Source organism: Cladosporium halotolerans (assembly GCF_011745625.1).
Source record: "Cladosporium halotolerans strain TM138-S3 chromosome Unknown Sca7, whole genome shotgun sequence".
NCBI classification, from domain to species: Eukaryota; Fungi; Ascomycota; class Dothideomycetes; order Cladosporiales; family Cladosporiaceae; genus Cladosporium; species Cladosporium halotolerans.
The window spans coordinates 346,495-364,460 of NW_027191458.1; the positions used below are offsets into that span (position 1 = coordinate 346,495).

Genomic DNA, 17,966 nt, shown 5'->3' on the forward strand with positions numbered 1-17,966 from the left:
ACGAAACGCTTTTTGCACGAGCTGCCTGGTCTGCCCGTCTTGCCGAGGCCGGACTGTGACTCGACTCTGGTTGCGTGGGTCACTACTATTATCCTCACGGCGGAAGATTTGATGGCCGGCCGTGAAAGAGGCGAGGTGTGGTGACTCTCTTTTTCTGTCCCTCCACGGCGCATTCGGTCCTACCGTCCAGCGCGTCGTAACATTCCAGCTTGGCGATGCGTTCAGCCGCCGCGCTTCCGCGATAGAGCCATGCAAGCGGTGTGTGATCAGCTCACTGCGAGGCACACCTTTGCCAGTCCGTTATCTCAACAACCATCTGAACGTTAGCCGTCGATCACGATCGTCACTTTTTGTTCTTGTCATTTCTTGGTATGGACCAAAGTAGTGACTATGTCGAGGTTCTGCGACGTCCCCTGTGAATATTGTTTTGTGCCATCTTCTGTAGCTTATTATCCGCACATCATCCAAACAAACAATGGCTCAATCGCCTTATCAACCGTCGCACCCGTGTATTTGCTTGCTTCTTCCGCTCCCACCACACAGCCGTATCATCCCATGCCGCCTCGGCCGCTGACATCCCGCGACCAGCGTTACTGCCTGTCGTTGAGGATTACACCGCATATCATCTGTCTGAGACGCATCAATGACCTGATCACCGCAGCCACGGTCCGGAAATAAACATGCAAACCCTGCGATCCTGCTCCTTCACCCAAAGGTACGGGTGCAAGTACATCACCACGCGAGCGAAAACCCCAGATTTCCCCTTTCCCACCTCGGCAAGCGACCCCTCCGCAAAAGTAAAACACCCTCACTTTCACTATGCACCAGAATAATCCCAGAAAAAGAATAATCATTCCCCGTTAGGTCTATCCCACGGACAAACGGCAAATCCCAAAAGCGCCCCAAGTCCAGACCTCTCGCATGCACACCTCACCCCCCGCCTCTCGTCCCGACTTCACGTCGGGCGTAGGGAACCACTTTACTCTCCGACAACACCTCGTAGTCCATCGTCCAATCTTCGACATCTCGATGTAATTGACAGCGACAGCAGGACCGCCCCTCGCGCCACCTCTCCATCTTCCCTCGCGAGCGATTCCTCCGCCCTCCGACGACGCTCCTCGCCCTCGGGTAAGTCGGTCCATAAGGGCACGAGAACGGACTTCAGTCTCAGACGTCGGCTGGGGACGGCCTAGAGTCGCGTGTGCTCTAGTAAAGCCGGGCACGGGTGTGTTTACCTAAGGTAGGGCGTGGTTACTTCTCGCGATGAAATGATTCGGAACCGCTATAGCCAAAGTGAGTTCGTGGACGGGCGGGTTTTACGTGATCGGGCGAAGGATCGATCGGGATCAGGACGCGCGTGAAAGTCGCGCACTTGGGTTAGGAGTTTCCCTATTCTCATCTTCCTGGTTGAGTCCTCGATGATGGGGTCTAATAAGGTAGGGTGCTGCCTTCTCCCCCAGCTCTCTGAAAACACACATTTCCTCGATGAGCAAAACAGCGGTACTTCACGTAAAGTAACCCTTGAACCCAAACAATCAAGATAAAAAAAAAGGAGTAAGCTACGGGTAATGTACTGTACAGCGCTCCGCCCGCAAAAGAAGAAAAAGAAACCAAGCCAAACCACATCCCACACTCACAAACCGTCCCACAATGCAACAACTTTCACCATCCACGCCCCTCTCTCTCCCTACCTAACATACACTCTCCCCCTTCTCTCCCTCACCTAAACCCCCCAAACCCCGTCGCCTGCGGCACCATCCCATTAGCACCCCCACCATACATCCCGCCCGCCATGGGCGGCGCAGCAGTCTGCTGCTGCTGGATGGGGCCCTGGGTGAGCAGCAGCCTGCTCTGGCCCAGGATGGGCCCGTCGTCCTCGGGCTTCGTCTGCGAGGCCTCGCGGGCCTTGCGCTCGTCGTTGTCGCGGCGCAGGGAGTCGATGGCGGCGGCCTGCTGGGACATGTAGTTGATCATGAAGGGCATGGAGAAGTCGGTGAGGCCGTGGCGCCAGGTGAGCTCCATGACGGTGTGCAGCGGGAGGAGGTCGTAGCAGGCGTAGAGCATGCCGACGAAGCATTCTTTGCTGCCGATGTCGACGAACTGGGATGCGATTGTTAGTTGTTGGTTCTGAGTGATTGGTGGCTTGATGACAAGGAAAACTTACGTAGTTGATGAGCTCGTCGACGACCTCGGTCTTGCCCGAGATGGCGGCAGTCTCGATGGCGTCCTTGTACAGCTTGTCCTGCTTCGACAGGGCGATGGATTTGTCCCAGCGCTTGTTCTTGCGGTAAATGCTGGCGGCGATCTGGCGGAAGAAGACGAGGTCGTGCTTCTCGAGGCGTTGCGCGAGCGCGACGGCCTCGTAGTTGTCGTAGCTCTCCACGCTGTCGCGGAGGGTCTTGTAGTCTTCCTCCTCGATGAGCAGGTCGTTGATGGCATCGTTGACCGCGCGCTTGTTCTGGGTCTGCACGTTGAGCAGGAAGGGCTTGATGAGCGGAATGTTGTCGGACTTCTCAAACATGCGCACAACACGGTTGGTATCGATGCGAGGAGTGAGGACCTGAAGAAGGTCTGTGATGAGGGAAGGCTGCTCCTGCAGGTAGAAGTTTAGAGCCTTGTAGTAGATCTCCAAGTTGGCGACCTTGACGATCGTCTCCTTGAAGCTGTGGTGCTCCCAGGCGTCGGCTGCACGCTCCATCATAGCCAGAGCAGCGTTGTCGTACTCGTCGTAGTGAGTGTACACGAAAACAAGCTCAGGCCAGAGGTGAGCCACCTCGCAAGCTGTGATCACCTTCGGAAGGTTCATCCTGCCCCAGAAGAGACGCAGATGCTCCATGACGCGCTCAGGATGGTACTTGGAGAGCACCACGCCAAGGGAAGTGAAAACACCCATGTGCGCTTTCTCCAGGCCGAGGCCAGCTTCGAGAAGAGCAATGAGCTCGTCGAAGTAGCCATTGCGCTCGTACTGCTCGACGAGGACTTGGAGCTCCTCGGCATCGACGATGAGGTGGAGACCACAGATCTGGGCAAGACGGAATTCCTTTTTGGCAACGCAAGCCTCGTTGACCTGTCTCCAGACCTTGACCTTGTTTGCTTTGCGGGCGCATTCGACAGCAGCTTGATAATCCTCGAGATGCACGAGAGTGGTGGCAAGCTTGGCCCAGTGAGAGATGGAAGTGAAGAAGATCTTGGCGGCCTCGTGGTAACCCTCTTCGTAAGCCTTGTCACCAGACTCCTCGACGTTAGCGACGTTAGTGCCGCGGAGGAAGTCCTCGAGCTCGGGAAGCTGGTTGGTGCGAGCGAAGGAGAATGCGAGAGCAGTATCGATAGGCGGCTCGCGGAGAGTCTTGCGCGCCATGCGGAGGTACTTGATGAGATCCTCGTCTTTGCCGGCGTGGGTGGCAGTCTCAATAACCTCGTTGTAGTTCGAGGGATCCTGGGCCTTGATGTACGACTCAACGGAGTCAGTGACACGCAGACCGTCGAGCTGTGCCTTGGCCACCTTGCTCCACACTTCGGGAATGTCGACTTGGTCGGCATACTCCTGGGCACGATCAATGCTGACGACGTGGTCGACAAGGACGTTGGTAGCGGAAGAGTGGTTCTTGTCCTTCTTGTAAATGAGGAAAGCCTCCTCGTACATGCCAACTTCGATACACTGTTGAGCAATGTCCTCGGGGCTGTAAGCATCGAGCTGCTGGATGTAGTTGGCAACGCGTCCACGGTCAGACTTGGCAGCAGTGAGCATAAGAAGGTTCTGAAGGTTGGCGTTGTCGCTGAAGGTGGTCGGCTCAAGGATGATCTTCTCAAGCAGCTCGATCAGCTCAACGGGCATGTCGGCATCAATGAAAGACTTGACGGCGATAGAGACGCGCTCAGGGTCAGTGCTCTCCGGGACAGCAGTCGAGATGACCTGGTCGACAAGCGAACGCCTGTGGATGTTGTTCTCAGAGAGAACGTAAGACCAGACCTCCGGGTCGGCGCGCTCGATGAGGTAGCGAGCCTGAGCACGGAACATGGAGTTCTCGTTGGTGATGCTGATGAGCTCAAGGTCGTTGTTGCCCTTACTGTAGGCAATGAAGGCCAGGTTGGGATCACGCTTCTCGCAGTACTTGCCAACGGTGAGCGTGTCATACATGTTGTTCTCCTTGAGGAACTTCTCGGGGTCGTTGTTGGAGTCAATGTAGATCTTCGCAAGCGCGTTGAAGACAGCCTGCTGTTGGTTACCGGACGCCAATGTAGCCTCGAGGAAAGGCAGAAGCAGCTTCAGGCGGTTGCGAGACTCGACCTCCTGGACAAGCTCATCGATTGGGATGCTCATTGGAGACACGGAGCTGAGCAAACCCTTGATGATGTTCTCATCGCAGTCAACATCGAGGAGACCACCAACAACGCCAGGAGTGCGAGCTGGGTTGACGCGCTGGACGTAAACCTCGATGGACTTGAACTGCTGGTTCTTGTAAAGGTACAGCACCAAATCGTGGACGAAGTTGAAGCGGTCGCAGATGATGATCAAAGGCAGCTGCTCGGTCAGGTTGGCCTCCTTGAGGAAGTTCTTTACCTTCTCGGCATTCAGGGAATTGGACTCGCGGCAGATACGCTCAACCTCCTGGAGCTGGCCCATCTTGGTCGCAGCCTCGATGTACTTGAAAGTGACATCCTCATCCTCGGTAATGTTGACAATGCCACCAAGGTAGAAGTAGAGACCCTCAGCGGTGCGGTACTTCTCAAGTAAATCAATGATTCTGGTAGGACCAAATAGATCAGAGTACTTCTTGGAGATGTTGATAACTGCCTGCAGGTTCTGGCGGATGTTGACCTTGAGCATCTCGTCGAGGCACTCAAGAGCCAGCTCGACGGTGAGACGACCGAAGTAGTTCATCAGGAACTCTTCAGGAATCTTGTCCGTCTGAACGATGCAACGCTTGATAGAAGCGGGATCCTCGTAGTGCTCAAGCGCACGGGTCAGGAGGCCGGCATTCTCGCAGAGCTGTGCAACGCGGGGCCTATCGTAGTGAGAGAACATCTCGTTGCCGAGGATGGCGTCTGCGACTTGGGGAGCGTTCATGAGGTTCATCTCGAGGAGTCTGGTCTGGAGGTGGCCCTGCTCAGGCTGGTTGGCGGACAGAACGTCGAGGAGGAACGCAGTTGCCTGCTGAACCATGCCCTGAGACTGGAAGATGTCGACGGTGCGCTCCACATCAATAAGGTTGATGTTCTCCTTCGCGATGGCAGTGGCAAACTCGGCGCCCTTCTCCGGGTTTACACGGACAATGTGCTGCAAAAGACCGTTGAAATCCGGAGTGTAGCCAACCGATTGCGAGTAAGGCAGGATTTGCTCGAAGTTGCCGGACTCGGCCATGGCGGCAATGACCTTCTGGGAAGCTCCGGCCTCCTGGTAGATCTGCTGCGCGAGGTTGGCGTCGTGAACACGGACAAGATCACCAAGCTGCTCGGAGCAGGCGAGCTTGGACTCCTTCATCCACTTCTCAAGCAGGTGCTTGCGGCCCTGCTGCAGGACGGGCCTCGCAAGCTCAAGAGTCTCATGCTCGTTAAGCTTGCCCTTGTCGAGAAGCATGCCGAAGTACTGCAGGATGACAGAGAGCTGGCCCTGCTGCTGCGGTACAGACTTGAACTTCTCGATTGTCTGAGGTGTGCGGAGGAAGCCTTGAGGTGAATTCGCGGCCGTCTTCGCTGCTGATTGGTAGTCGCCGGAGGAGAGAAGTTGATCGAAGCGCTGCTGATAGAGAGAGTCCGCGCCGGGCAGTCCAGCTCTTGATGCCAGCTTGTACGCAAGCTCCGCATTCTCGGGGTTCTGGAGGAGGTAGGGGATGAGGGTAGTATCGTCAACGGACACCGCGAGCACTTGACCCTTGCGGTTAACGCCAACAATGCCGGATGAATCGCTGTCGGGAGCGGTTGTGAAGATAGTGTCGCTGGAGATCCGGTTCATGAAGATGGTGGTGCCGGTCTCGAGATCGTAGAGGTGGATAAAGCCGTACTTGGTCACCAAGTAGATCACCTTGTACTTGCTCGACACCTGCATGGCAACCGGGAAGTCGTTGGCGGCCTCCTGAGGGAAGTAGATGTCCACCGCGCGCTTCTGGAAAACCGGGTTCGGCGCCTGGTGGTCCACTTCGACAATGTGAAGCTTCGCGCCAGTCGCTGTACGGTTCGCAAAAGTGAAGAGCTTGGAGTCTGCGGGTGCGTCTTCCAAGCGCAGAGTGCCGAAAGCTGCAGCATGACCCTCGATAGACTGGCTAATGCCGCGATCTCTCGAGTAAAGCTGCATGCTTCCCACCACGCGGTTGTTCTGCTGTGAGATGCCAACCACCACCATCCACTTCTCGTCATCGGCCACGCGGTAGTTGATGATCTGGCAGCCCGACAGGTTCTGGTTGCGGTCGAAAACCTTGGCCGGGCTAGCTTGCGCCGGGTCGAAGATGTTCCAGTGGTAGACGCTGGTGTCCGTGATCAGGCCAAGCGAGGTCTCGCTGAACCACTTCCAGTAAACCACATCCTCCGCCATTGTAGCACTCTTCAGCTTGCTCTTTTGCGCCAGATCAAAGATCTGCAGCGTCTTGCCGCCGGCCTTGAGCGCGATGACCTGCTTTGACCAGTGCATGATGGCGCTATCGGCCTTGATGGGCCGCTTCATTACGTTGTTGCCATTCTTCAGGTCGACGATCAGAACTTCGGGAGAGGCGCTTCCCTCGGCCTGTTGCCGCACGCAGACAAAGGAATCGGATTCTAATGTACATGAGTTGAAACCTATCGACGCCGGCTGCTCCAGGCGTCAGTATGTGTTTGTGTTTGGGGCATTGTCGCTTGCAACCGCAACGCTCTGAGCTAGAAAATTACTCACCTGGACGCCACAGGAGGTCAAAGAAACCAGTTCCGTGAACTTGATGGGGAGTTGGGAAGCCATGTTGTTGTCGTGGTAGCGCAGCGCGCGTGTTTGGCCTCAATGCAACGTTTCCCCTTTAGGACGAGTCGCCCGTAGCAGAAGTGAGGCGGCACAAACCCTTCAGTCGCGGTACCAAAGGATCAAAGGAGCGAACGGGATTCGTGACGGCGTGTAAGGAGCAGTGTGGGTAGATGTGAGGTTGTGCAGGCGGAAAGGAGTCGTAGCTTGTATGCCATCAGCGAGCTGCAAGCTTGCGTTGCGTCGACAGCCGACGACGCTGCCAAGCGGGCCGTGCGCTCAATGATGGAGGCTGTGATCTTCAACTTCGTCAAACTCCTGGGCAGTGAAACTTGTGGTGGAATCACATGCAGTATTTGGATGGACGAGCAACAACCTATGCTCAGCTGTCGCCCGAGGATTATCGTGCGGTAATGCTACCTTATTAGTAGGATGCACTTGCATAATGGCACTGACTTGAGACATGTATTATTTGACGAACGTTCATTGCTTCAATCCACACGTGACGATGGCAATGTATTGTTTGGGGGCCCTGTATGATTCTTCCTTTCGACAAGTGTTCGATGACAGCTCATTCACGGTGTCAGAGCAACCTATTCACGGCGATTCAATGTTGCATGCGATGTGTAGGTGGGATGCCTCCAAATGCGCAGAGGATGGTCACCCGGACGATCAGACCTCCGGCGCCGACTTTCATGTCCAGGTCAATGTCCAGCACATGGGCACACCCACGCATATTTACCACTTCAAACCCACACAAAGATTACAATGGCAATCAACAATAATCATATAGGGATGGTGCAACTACGTTCGTCTTAGCAAGGCGATTGCACAGGCGCAGACCCAAAAGCCCGAGTGTTTAATAGGGTTAGGGTTGGGGTTAGAGCTTGCTGCCCAAACACAGGCCCCGACCTGTAGCAACGCTGCACGGAGGAAGGATCGATTACTGCCCAACCAGATAGCCATGAGGACACATGAGGCTCCATGCATCCTTGCACATGGGTTGTTGACTGAGACTAAAACTCTCGAGCTCAAGGCAAGGCCGTATTAAAACGAGTTGATTTGCGCATCACGAGGCGGCGCGAAGAGTGCGAATGCAAGGTCACGTGGGCATATATCGACGCGTCAAAGCCCGGTCGACAAACGGTTATGAACCTCAAATCCGATGGCAACCAAGGTTGGCTTGAAGCCTCAAAATCCCCCTCCAGGGGCTGTTATATGTAAAGTGTAAAACAGTATAGGGAGTTCATTGGGTGTCGCACCATCGCGGCAGGACGCTAACGCGCCCGAGGACGCTAAGAATTATTTGCAGCCAGCCTTGCACGATGACACAACGCTCGCTCGCCCCCACCAACCATTTGAAGGCCGCACTCCCTTTCTCTCCCCTCCTTCCGATCCCCTACTTTTAATACAGCCGTCGCGCACTCGCAAACAGGGTCTTGTGACTTCCCTTCTACTCTCTACCCTTTAACAAAGAGACCGGCACCCTTTCCTCCCAAGCGCACACGACTATATCAGCCCCGCTGTGACTCAGCGCGACCGGCTTCGCATTCAAAACAACCACCCGCACACGCACAAAATCGCAAACATGGCGCCATCCGCTTGGGACGACGAGGAGTCCGAGAGCACTCCCCCGTCCTCGCCTCCTGTTGTTGCCGCCCGCCGTGGTAAGTTTGACGATGAGGAGGATGACGACGATGTTCTTGAGTCCTGGGACGCTGCGGAGGACAGCGAGGTTGAGCGCGAGAAGGAAAAGAAGGCTGCTGAGGCCAAGGCCAAGGCCGAGGCCGAGGCTAAGGCGAACCACAAGAGCAAGAGCCAGCGCATAGAAGAGAAGCGCCAGGCGAACATGCGCAAGAAGATGGAGGAGGACATGGAGGCTGAGAGCGACGATGAGACCGAGGCCGAGAAGCGCGCCCGCCTGCGCGAGGAGGAGAAGGCGAGTGATCTGGCCAACGCAGAGGACATGTTCGGCAACATCGGCATCTCCAACAACCGCGGCGCGAACAAGGCCGTCACGGTGCAGGAGTCCGAGGACCCCGCTTCCGCCGTCGACCTCTCCAGCATGAAGCTCTTCAAGCCGTCGACACCCGCTGAGTTCAGGAAGCTCAACGAGGTGCTCACCGGCCTTCTCACCCAGAACTCCAAGAAGCCGCAATACGCAATCTTCATGCAGGACTTCGCCAAGCAGCTCGTCAAGGACCTCAACAGCGACCAGATCCGCAAGATCTCTACTGGTCTGTCCACCATGAGCAACGAGAAGATGAAGGAGGAGAAGGCTGCCGAGAAGGGCGGTAAGAAGACCAAGGCTGCGAAGACCAAGCCCTCGGTTGTTGCATCCAAGGATGTCAGCACCAGGGCCGACACCATGGCCTACGATGACGGACTCGATGAGTAAGTTCCCGGCGCTTGAGACTGCATGTTTGATATTTCTAAGCACAAAACAGTGACGACTTCATGTGAGCAACCCGCTCCTCCCCACGACGGCTACTACATTTCCTCTCGCCCCAGCGTCAATTCTTCGACGATATCCCAACTCGCCCGAGGCTTCCGCTTCGCGACCGCGCCGAACGACCGAAAAGGCCTTCCGCCGCGCATGGCAATAAGTTCATTTCCTATAGGCGTTTCTTCTCGATCGCATGGGTTACAAGAGCGCTCTCCTCACGGTATTTTAATAATCTGGTAGAAAAAGGGGTCTCTTTTTTTTTGTCTCATCCGGCAAGCCTTTCACTTTCTGGTAGAAAGCACGGTAGTTTTTCTGAGAAAACGAATTTCCAAGGTTCATCGAGTCCATTTCCTATTTCCATTTCAGTGGTAAAACTTAGCACCACGGCTGTTTCCCGTCGAAAGCCTCTGACCGCTCCCTTCAGCGCCTGGAAGGTATTTATAAACACTCACACTCAGTTCAAGAGACACTCTACTTCTGTGCATGGTGCCACCCGACCAGAAGCCTGCTGTTGATCTCACAACAATCTCAGGCTAATGCCAGGTACATTGTTCACAGACACGGTAGGCTAAGACGCCAGCGTAAGGTGCAGACGGGACTGCTATCAAGCGAGGGCAGTGGTAATGCATCCAACAAGGGACAGGGTCCTTGGCAATACATGCTGTGTAACACTCGCAATCAGTCTCCTTCACTGGTCCTCTGTTGACTACTCTGCGTCTGCCCGAGTAACAACTCTTCCGACAGACATCACACTCGAACACACAATGCCGATATTCTTCATGAATCGTTTCTGCAGACCATCAGCCCTCACCACCGCCCACCAGATCAACAGACGGCTCACGCAGCACCTCCAGCTCGAAAAATAGAGTTGTGGAGCGGCCATTGACGTTGCTTATTATTCGTTCGCTTCCCATGGTGAAGATGATGGGCGTTAGGCTTCGCGTTGCGTAATGTTGCCAGGCAGCGACGTTCTTACTTATCAGCCCATTGATTGAGAATTCTCAGAACATCGTGTAAGGATGCCACAGGAGCGAGCACCGAGAGAATAACTAGGCACTCCATAGCACGCAGTGTCCGCTCCAGGACGTCGACATCAGACCATGGGGCGAAAACGGTGCTTACGGTTGCGGCGTGCAGTAACTCCATCAACTCCCAAAAATCAACGCCGTCGTCATCACAATCTTCCGGAACAGTTTCTTCATCCTCGGTTTCCTCCATTACTTCTTCCATCACTTTGTCAATTCGCATGGCGCATTCCAAGGCATCGATGTCTTTGTAAACCCGGATGGCATTCCGCATTTTGGCGACATCTGTTAGTTGTTGATTTGCGTTGATGGTTCGCAGCCGATTTCTTCTATGGGAAATTTGAAGGCGCAACCAAACTTGCGATTCCGAGGGCTTCCCCGATGAATAGTGCCGCCCAGTGAACCTAGACACAAGACTCGCGGCCGATGCGTGATTTCCAAGAAAGCATGGACCGCGAATGCCACGCATAGCGATCGTCACCGACATGATAAGGTATTTGTGCGCAGAAGCGGAACAACCAATGATGGTGAAAGAGTAGGAGGAAAGGAGGCGTCAGGTAGGCCCAGGCATGCAAGGTACGATCATTCCTCCGCCAAGGATGCCGAGGTTTCGCTTAAACCAGCTGGCGGCTGCGAAAAAGGAGCGAGCCACTGAGGGAGAAGATTGCTGCGGCAGCGTGCAGAGCAGCGCTTTTCAAAGTGTTGGTGACACCTTAAGGTATCTGCAAGAGTTGTCGGGAGACAGCAGCGATCATGGCAGGAGGAATGGGGGGCCAAATGCGATGCGGGGCGAGCTAGCGCCTTTTGGGAAGCTGAAGTGAGGTTTAATGTTGAAACCAGCTGGAGTAATGTGAGAGCCTTCACAGCGCCACAGCACTCACAATATTCAATGCCGACCACATATACTTTGAAATCAAGATCACCAAGCTTGATACGAACGAGCGGTCATCGACTTCCATGACCAAGGGATCTCGCGGCTTGTCAATGCATACATCTAGCCTCGCTACGCCAAGAAGCTCCTATGATCAACTCGGATGCGTTTGCGGTGAGTCCATGAAACTCATCGCAAAGACCATAACGCCCCGCCATGCATATAGCGAAAACCGAGCCCAGCAAACGTTACTTTTGGGTCATGCAAAAGCCTTCCGAAAAGGCAAATCACACGCTCGCATCACTTTTAATGACCTGGTACATGGCCACCGGAAACCCCAACGCCGCCCAAGAAAGACCAAGTAATCGCGATATCCTAGGCATCAATCCCGCGTCGCTCAACGGTGCCGAGACCGCCAGCTTAGAGGCCGTCCATTGCGTGTCGGCAATTCTCGCGCCTTTGAGGTAGTAGGTTTGGCTGAAGCTGTACTCGCTGTCGAGGGGTATTCGGCCGCCCAGACTTTCGCGCATCATGTTGTCGAAATCTGACCATGCCTCGGCGCACTCAAGTTCTGCGAAGATTCGTGTGGAGTTGCGGAGCTTGTCCGCTGCGTTCATGTGAGGATTGTTCTCGATGTCTCGGAGTTGTGAGAATAGATGTTCTGATCGGGAGGTGGCGTTGCGCGGTTGCTGGATTCCATGCCGTGTTGAGTTGTGTCGATTGGTCTGCACTGGTGAGCCAAGGATGGTGCGTCGATGTGCCGATATAATCCGGCAATTGGACGCGACCACAGAAGCAGCTCTGGTGGGATTTGATCTGGAAGTCAACATGGTGAAGGTGCCCGGTGATGTTCTGCCGGTCACGGTGAGTCGGCTATTGCGCTGGCGATACAGCTTCGAGAATGAATGTGGCGCACGGAGAAACGCGTGGTCGGGTAGAGACTGGTTCCACGAAGCGCCGCAGGGTCTACAAACGAAGACCTCGATGCTGCTAGGCGGAATCGGTGTGAGGAGAAACAGAGTTGGGTGTACCGAGGGCTAAGTTGTCCCGCATGCTGTACCTTGTCGGCTATATGCAAGATAAGGGTCCTGCCGCCCTGCCATTACCCAACAGGGCAGCCTGCCTCATTGCTGCTTCTTGCATAATAAGTCACACGCGTTATGCCTGGAATCATAGACGTCATGTCAGGGTCAGCTGTTACTTGTCACATCGCACGTGAATGGAGGAGAATGTGATCAATTCACAATCGCACTCATGTGCGTGCATGTGTCCCCTGATGCCTGCCTTGAGGTCACGAAACAGGTGGCCGAAGCGTCAACGGCTCGCGCCGACGCCCGCTCTCCGAACCGGGAATCTGGGGTTCGAGAGATTCTCGATTGATCACTTTTGCCCATGTGAAACTCTTACATTCGCCGTTTGTCAAACACACGCTCGTTTCACCCCGCCAGCTTTTTCTTCTGCATAGCGACATACTTGCATATTGACTTCTCTATTGATCGTGGCAAATTTCTCAGCACTCCTTGATTAGCACGCATTTATCGGCGGGCTTCGCCTTGTGTTTCACGCAGCGTCACAGTGAAGATAATAAAATGGCCAAACGCAAGCGTGGCCAGCCTTTAGTTTCGGGAGATGCTACACAAACGCCATCGCAACCCGATTCGAAAAAGCAAAAGACTGACGGCAAATCTCTTGGAACACCAAAACCGATCAAAGTGAAGGATGGTTCCAATCCACTTGATAGAGCGCCGAAAGTCAAGAACCAAAGGCAGAAGGCTCAGCTTCGGCCGGAAGCTTCTCAAACAGAGGCGCAGTCACAAGTCAGTAGATCTGCCTTGAAGCGGAAACGGCAGAGGCAGAAAGTCCGCAAAGAGAGCAAGAACCCATCTGCCAGCAACGAACCAAAGGCGAAGCGTGAAGAATCCAAATCCGAGGCGCTCGGAAGGACGAATGAGAAACCACATCCTCTCGCGCCATTGTCTCAGCCGCCACCTTCAAAAAGCAAAATTAAACAGCCCAAAACACAGACTATTATTCCGACAGTGCCGCCACCCAAGGCGAAGCGTCAACCTTTAGACGACAAGAGCACCAAAGACTCGCCAGCTGTTACTTCGTTCACTCAAGTTTCGAGCGAGCTACCAAAAGAAGCGGAGAGTAAGCTTTCGAAACGGCAACGGCGCAGACAGAAGTTGAAAGCTGCGAAACACAGCGAGTCTGCCAACTTTGGCCATAGCAAAGGGCAATCGGCTGAGGCTGCTGTTCAAGACGCTTCAATTTCCGCTCCTGCGAATCCATTCAAACCTTCCAGTGATGTAAAGGAAAGGGATCCCATCAATGCATCGTTATTGCAACGGACGACGCAAACGAACCTGCTTCCGCGACCGACGAAACATTGGGTACATGATGCTGAATCTGATGTTGAGCAGCCGTCAATTAGGGAAGTGGCTCAAACCAATCTCCTGGCAAGGCCACATAAGGAGTGGCTACAGCAGGATGAGCTTGACATTCCCGATACTGGAAATGATATGAGCCAGGCCGAGGTTCCAGAGCACCAAAGCGAGGCCCAGGCTCCATCAAAACACGTACAAACCAACAATGGATCTGTCGCCTCTCCTCCGCAAAATGAGCGCAAGGTCAGCTCGCCACGTCCAAATTCCCAGCACGCAGCACCCTCCTCGCCGGAACAGTCAGACTCAGAGTGTTCAAGCGAAGCGGAGACTTCCGCGAAATTAAGCGTCTCTACAAAGCCCACGCAACAGACTACGAAGCCAGTCGTAAAGACAGTCACATCGCTTTCATTCCCGATGACACCACAGCCCGCTAGCGTTCCCTCGAACCAGAAGCGCGCATCAGGCCTCAGCGGTCTCCGAATGGACACGGGCTCTTTTGGGGGCTCTGTCAAACCCATGAGTGCATTGAAGGCTACCAGTGTGCCGTCATACTCGAGCAGAGGTGATGCTAAAGCTGCCTTTGCACGTTTCAATAATTTCGCGCACAATCGGGATGAATCCGATAGCGACGAAGGTAGCGAGAGTAGTGATGACAGCAGCGATAGCGAGAGCGAACGTGAGGCAGAAGTGAAGAATGCCGAAGTCCAGAAATCCTCTGCCAAGTGTGATGCAAGTCCCACGGGGAAAAGCCGCCCTCATATGAGTTCTCAGGACATGCCTGAAGAAGATGGCAAAGGGAAGTTTGAACAAGAAAGAAAGAACGAGCATGACGGGGCGCTTGCGCAAGACCATGTAACAGAAACTTCGTCCGAGGAGAATGAGAGCGAGGTCGACGATGAGCAAGCTGTGGAGGAGGGCAACCACGATATTACAACGCAGCGGCCTGAACCACCCCTGGTCGAAAGCAGCCAGGCTCCCACCAACGAAAGCTCCGATCACCCAGGTATCATACATGAAAGTCGTTCGAACGGAGCTGCTCAGCCAGGATCGCGAATGGAACGCGCCAGCGACCTCCCATTGTTTAGTGACTTTTATACCAGGGATCCGAACCAACCCGCCAATACCAACCTTCCAAACTCGAGCTCTTTTTTAGGCGCAGGTCTTGGTGGCGATCCCTCTGGACATGGCCAGAGCGATGATCACTCTGCGGGCACGAAGGCTCGGCCTTTCTCATCACAACTTGCCAGCGGCGAGCTCACCTCGACACAAGATACAGACGATCTGTACCGATCGATTGAAGATGTGTCTCGCGAGGTCTTTGGATCCACACGCGCACTGCCTGACTGTAAGCTACCACAAAATCTCATGGACGTCATAACAGAGCACCCTGTAACGGAATCTCTCAGCAATCATGGTTTAAAGAAGACATTGACTGGCGATAGGACGCCGGACAAGGCCATACCTCTCAGCTATGTCCCGCGCGGATCTTCACCAATGGTGTGGATAGTGAATGATATTGAAGTTGGAAGCGATAGAGCACCAGACAATGCCATCGAGACTGCCAACGAGGAGAGCGAGCAAGAAGCTGAGCGGCCATTGTTGCATTTGCCGGGGAATTCGAAGACGAGACGTTACAGCAGTCCGCTCAGCAGCGTAAGCTCACTGACCCCATCGCCACCACCGCTTGACGATTTGGGCCGACTGGCACATGTAATCGAAGGCAACAAAGACGAGCACGTCGATGAGCATACTAGTCAGACCATCGAAGACGGCAGATATGCCGAATCCTCCGAAGAGAAGAAGCGCAGGATGACAGGTACTACCAGCAAGCACTTCTCCCCACAAAAGTCACTACCCAAGCAAGAAGCCAAAGAGCCAGCACCCTCCCAAGAAGACTCATCCCCACTCAGCTCTCCCACCCCCTCACCCCCACCCCCCAAACCCAAAAGAAAACAAACCGGCAAAACAAGCACCTTCTTCTCCCCCTCCCCGACCAAACCCCTCCCCCGCCCCCCAAAAGGCACATCCACCTCCCCCGTCCCCCCCATCACCGCGCCCCACTTCGGCCTCATCCAAGAAAAACTCGCCCACGAGCCCTTCTGGCTCCTCATCGCCGTCACCTTCCTCAACAAAACCGCCGGCCGCTCCGCAGCGCCCATCTTCTGGTCCCTCAAAGCCCTCTACCCGACGCCCCTCGCTCTCTCGCAAGCCAGCGAAGCAGACCTCGTGGAGATGATCGCCTCGCTGGGCTTGCAGAACCAGCGCGCGAAGCGGCTCGTCGCGATCGCGAGGGCGTGGTTCGCGGGTCCGCCGGTGAGGGGCGTGCGGTATCGGACGCTGCATTATCCTGCTAAGGGCGATGGGAAGGGGATCAAGAGGGACGAGCTTCTGGAGCAGGATGAGCAGAGTTGTGCCGGCGCGCTGGAGATCGGGCATATCCCCGGCTGTGGGCCGTACGCGTGGGACAGCTGGCGAATTTTCTGCCGGGATGTTGTGCGTGGGGTTGCGGAGGACTATAATGGCAAGGGAGCGGTGGAGGGGGCCGAGTTCGAGCCGGAGTGGAAGAGGGTTCTGCCGCTGGATAAGGAGCTCAGGGCTTGTTTGAGGTGGATGTGGTTGAGGGAGGGGTGGGTTTGGGACCCGGTGGGTGGGGGAAGGAGGGAGGCGACGGCGGAGGAGATGGAGGGTGCGAAGAGGGGGAGGATGGGGTTTGGGGATGAGGGGGAGGAGAAGTTTGCGAGGAAGGCTGCTGGGAAGGGAGATGGAGAAGATGAGGCTGGCGAGGTGGCGCCGGCAAAGAAGTCGCGGAGGAGATCGATTTCACGGCGAGGAATCGACGTTGAGAGTGAATATGAAGAGGAACCTGCTCGCAAACGTTCGCGGAGGTCGAAGGTTGGATAGGTCACCCAATATCATAATGTAATAGTACCATGTAACAGCACATATGATATCGGATTCACGCCAATGAAATATCACAGACAGTGACGAAGATTATCCAGCATTTTCATCCGGCCTCTACGCCGTTTCCCGCTGGATGCTTCATTGTATAGTATACATAAGCCAGCCTCCTCTCGGCCAACAGATCATAACTGGTGCTCTCCCATCGTAGAATCTTTCCACAATTCGTTCACCGCTTACACGGTCTGCGTGCCATATCCGCGAATCTGCTCCGCAAACGCCCAGCTCTGGTTCTCCAGCTTCTCATCCTCCTTCAAGTCCACGCCCTTGCCGTCAATCACCGCGATCGAGTAGACCGGCATACTCCTCGCATCGCGGTAGAACAGCACCTTCATGCACTCCTTGATACACTCCACCGCCTGCTCCTTGCTCAGCTCACGGCTAGCCGCCTCATTCGGCACCGCGCGCCGCATGATCGGCTGCGCCAGGTGGGCACCGAAGCCCGTCGCCAAGCTGGGGCTGGAGTACGTCGTGCCGAGCAGATCCGCGTACGCCAGGAAGGGCTTGTCGCTCTCGTCGAGGCCGGCGACCAGCATCGCGTTCCACAGCGGGTTGAAGTCGCTGCGCCGCTTGTACATGACCTTGCTGAGGTAGGCGTGCAGGTTCTTGGCGGACATGTGCGGGCCAGACTCGGCGGGCGCGTCGCCGCCGTAGTTCTCCTCGACGTCGAGCGAGTTCAGCAGGCGGTCCAGGTACTGCATGTCGGAGACGTCGCCGCCGAAGCCCACGACGGCTTTGCGGTTGAACTGCTTCAGGCGCTTGACGTCGGTGAAGCGCGCGAGCGAGCCGTAGGAGGCGAGGTTGTCGGCGGCGATGACGACGCCGTCTTTGTATTTGATTGCTAGCACGGAGGTACCGGTTACGATGGGCGACTGGGTGTGCGTGATCGGGTTGGCTTGGGTGCCGCCGTGGGATTGGGGGAGGTAGGAGGGGTTGTATGCGCCGTAGACATCATCTCTGGGCTGGAGAGGAGGTTAGCGATGTATTGTTGTAACGGTTGGATGTACGTGGGTAGCCTACCCTGCCCCAGCCGACGGGGAAGTGGTTCATGTTTGCGGTATGGAGTAAAGTGGCGGAGAGGTGGGCGCCGATGCGATAGTCTGGATGTGTTCGGCAGGTATGCGAGGTCAAATGCTGGTGCAAGAGTCGATGGGTGGGTTTGGGCAGGTGTTGTTGGTATAGCGTGGATTGGTGATGGGTGCAGTGGTGGTGACCGTAGCTGGCTGCTGGCTCTAGGCCGACCACTGACTGACGCGTGAAGCTGTCGGGCAAGCCTCCGACGGCTGCTCCCGTCCAGACATCAGTTGTCACATGCTGACTCGTTGTTTCTGTTGTCTACGCCACCAACAGAAAC

The 17,966-nt window shown here is 55.3% G+C and overlaps 5 protein-coding genes across 5 annotated transcripts; 2 read left to right on the forward strand and 3 right to left on the reverse strand.

The window, feature by feature from the left end:
- Positions 1-1,535: 1,535 nt before the first annotated feature.
- Positions 1,536-7,114, reverse strand: WHR41_02868 (uncharacterized protein). The gene is made up of 3 exons (XM_069371474.1): positions 6,866-7,114; positions 2,165-6,784; positions 1,536-2,100 (listed from the first exon to the last, which is right to left on the reverse strand). The coding sequence occupies exons 1-3, from the start codon at positions 6,926-6,928 to the stop codon at positions 1,720-1,722; spliced, it is 5,064 nt and encodes a 1,687-aa protein (XP_069231405.1). The 5' UTR covers positions 6,929-7,114; the 3' UTR covers positions 1,536-1,719.
- Positions 7,115-8,267: 1,153 nt separating this feature from the next.
- On the forward strand, positions 8,268-9,714 carry hcr1 (Eukaryotic translation initiation factor 3 subunit J). The gene is made up of 2 exons (XM_069371475.1): positions 8,268-9,319; positions 9,373-9,714. The coding sequence occupies exons 1-2, from the start codon at positions 8,514-8,516 to the stop codon at positions 9,386-9,388; spliced, it is 822 nt and encodes a 273-aa protein (XP_069231406.1). The 5' UTR covers positions 8,268-8,513; the 3' UTR covers positions 9,389-9,714.
- Positions 9,715-11,554: 1,840 nt separating this feature from the next.
- WHR41_02870 (uncharacterized protein) lies at positions 11,555-12,097 on the reverse strand (the record flags this gene model as incomplete). Its single annotated transcript, XM_069371476.1, has 1 exon — positions 11,555-12,097. The coding sequence occupies one exon, from the start codon at positions 12,095-12,097 to the stop codon at positions 11,555-11,557; it is 543 nt and encodes a 180-aa protein (XP_069231603.1).
- A 759-nt stretch (positions 12,098-12,856) lies between these two features.
- WHR41_02871 (uncharacterized protein) lies at positions 12,857-16,555 on the forward strand (the record flags this gene model as incomplete). Its single annotated transcript, XM_069371477.1, has 1 exon — positions 12,857-16,555. The coding sequence occupies one exon, from the start codon at positions 12,857-12,859 to the stop codon at positions 16,553-16,555; it is 3,699 nt and encodes a 1,232-aa protein (XP_069231602.1).
- An 81-nt stretch (positions 16,556-16,636) lies between these two features.
- On the reverse strand, positions 16,637-17,963 carry WHR41_02872 (uncharacterized protein). The gene is made up of 2 exons (XM_069371478.1): positions 17,633-17,963; positions 16,637-17,574 (listed from the first exon to the last, which is right to left on the reverse strand). Exons 1-2 carry the CDS (start codon positions 17,660-17,662, stop codon positions 16,789-16,791), a joined length of 816 nt encoding a protein of 271 aa, XP_069231605.1. The 5' UTR covers positions 17,663-17,963; the 3' UTR covers positions 16,637-16,788.
- Positions 17,964-17,966: the final 3 nt, after the last annotated feature.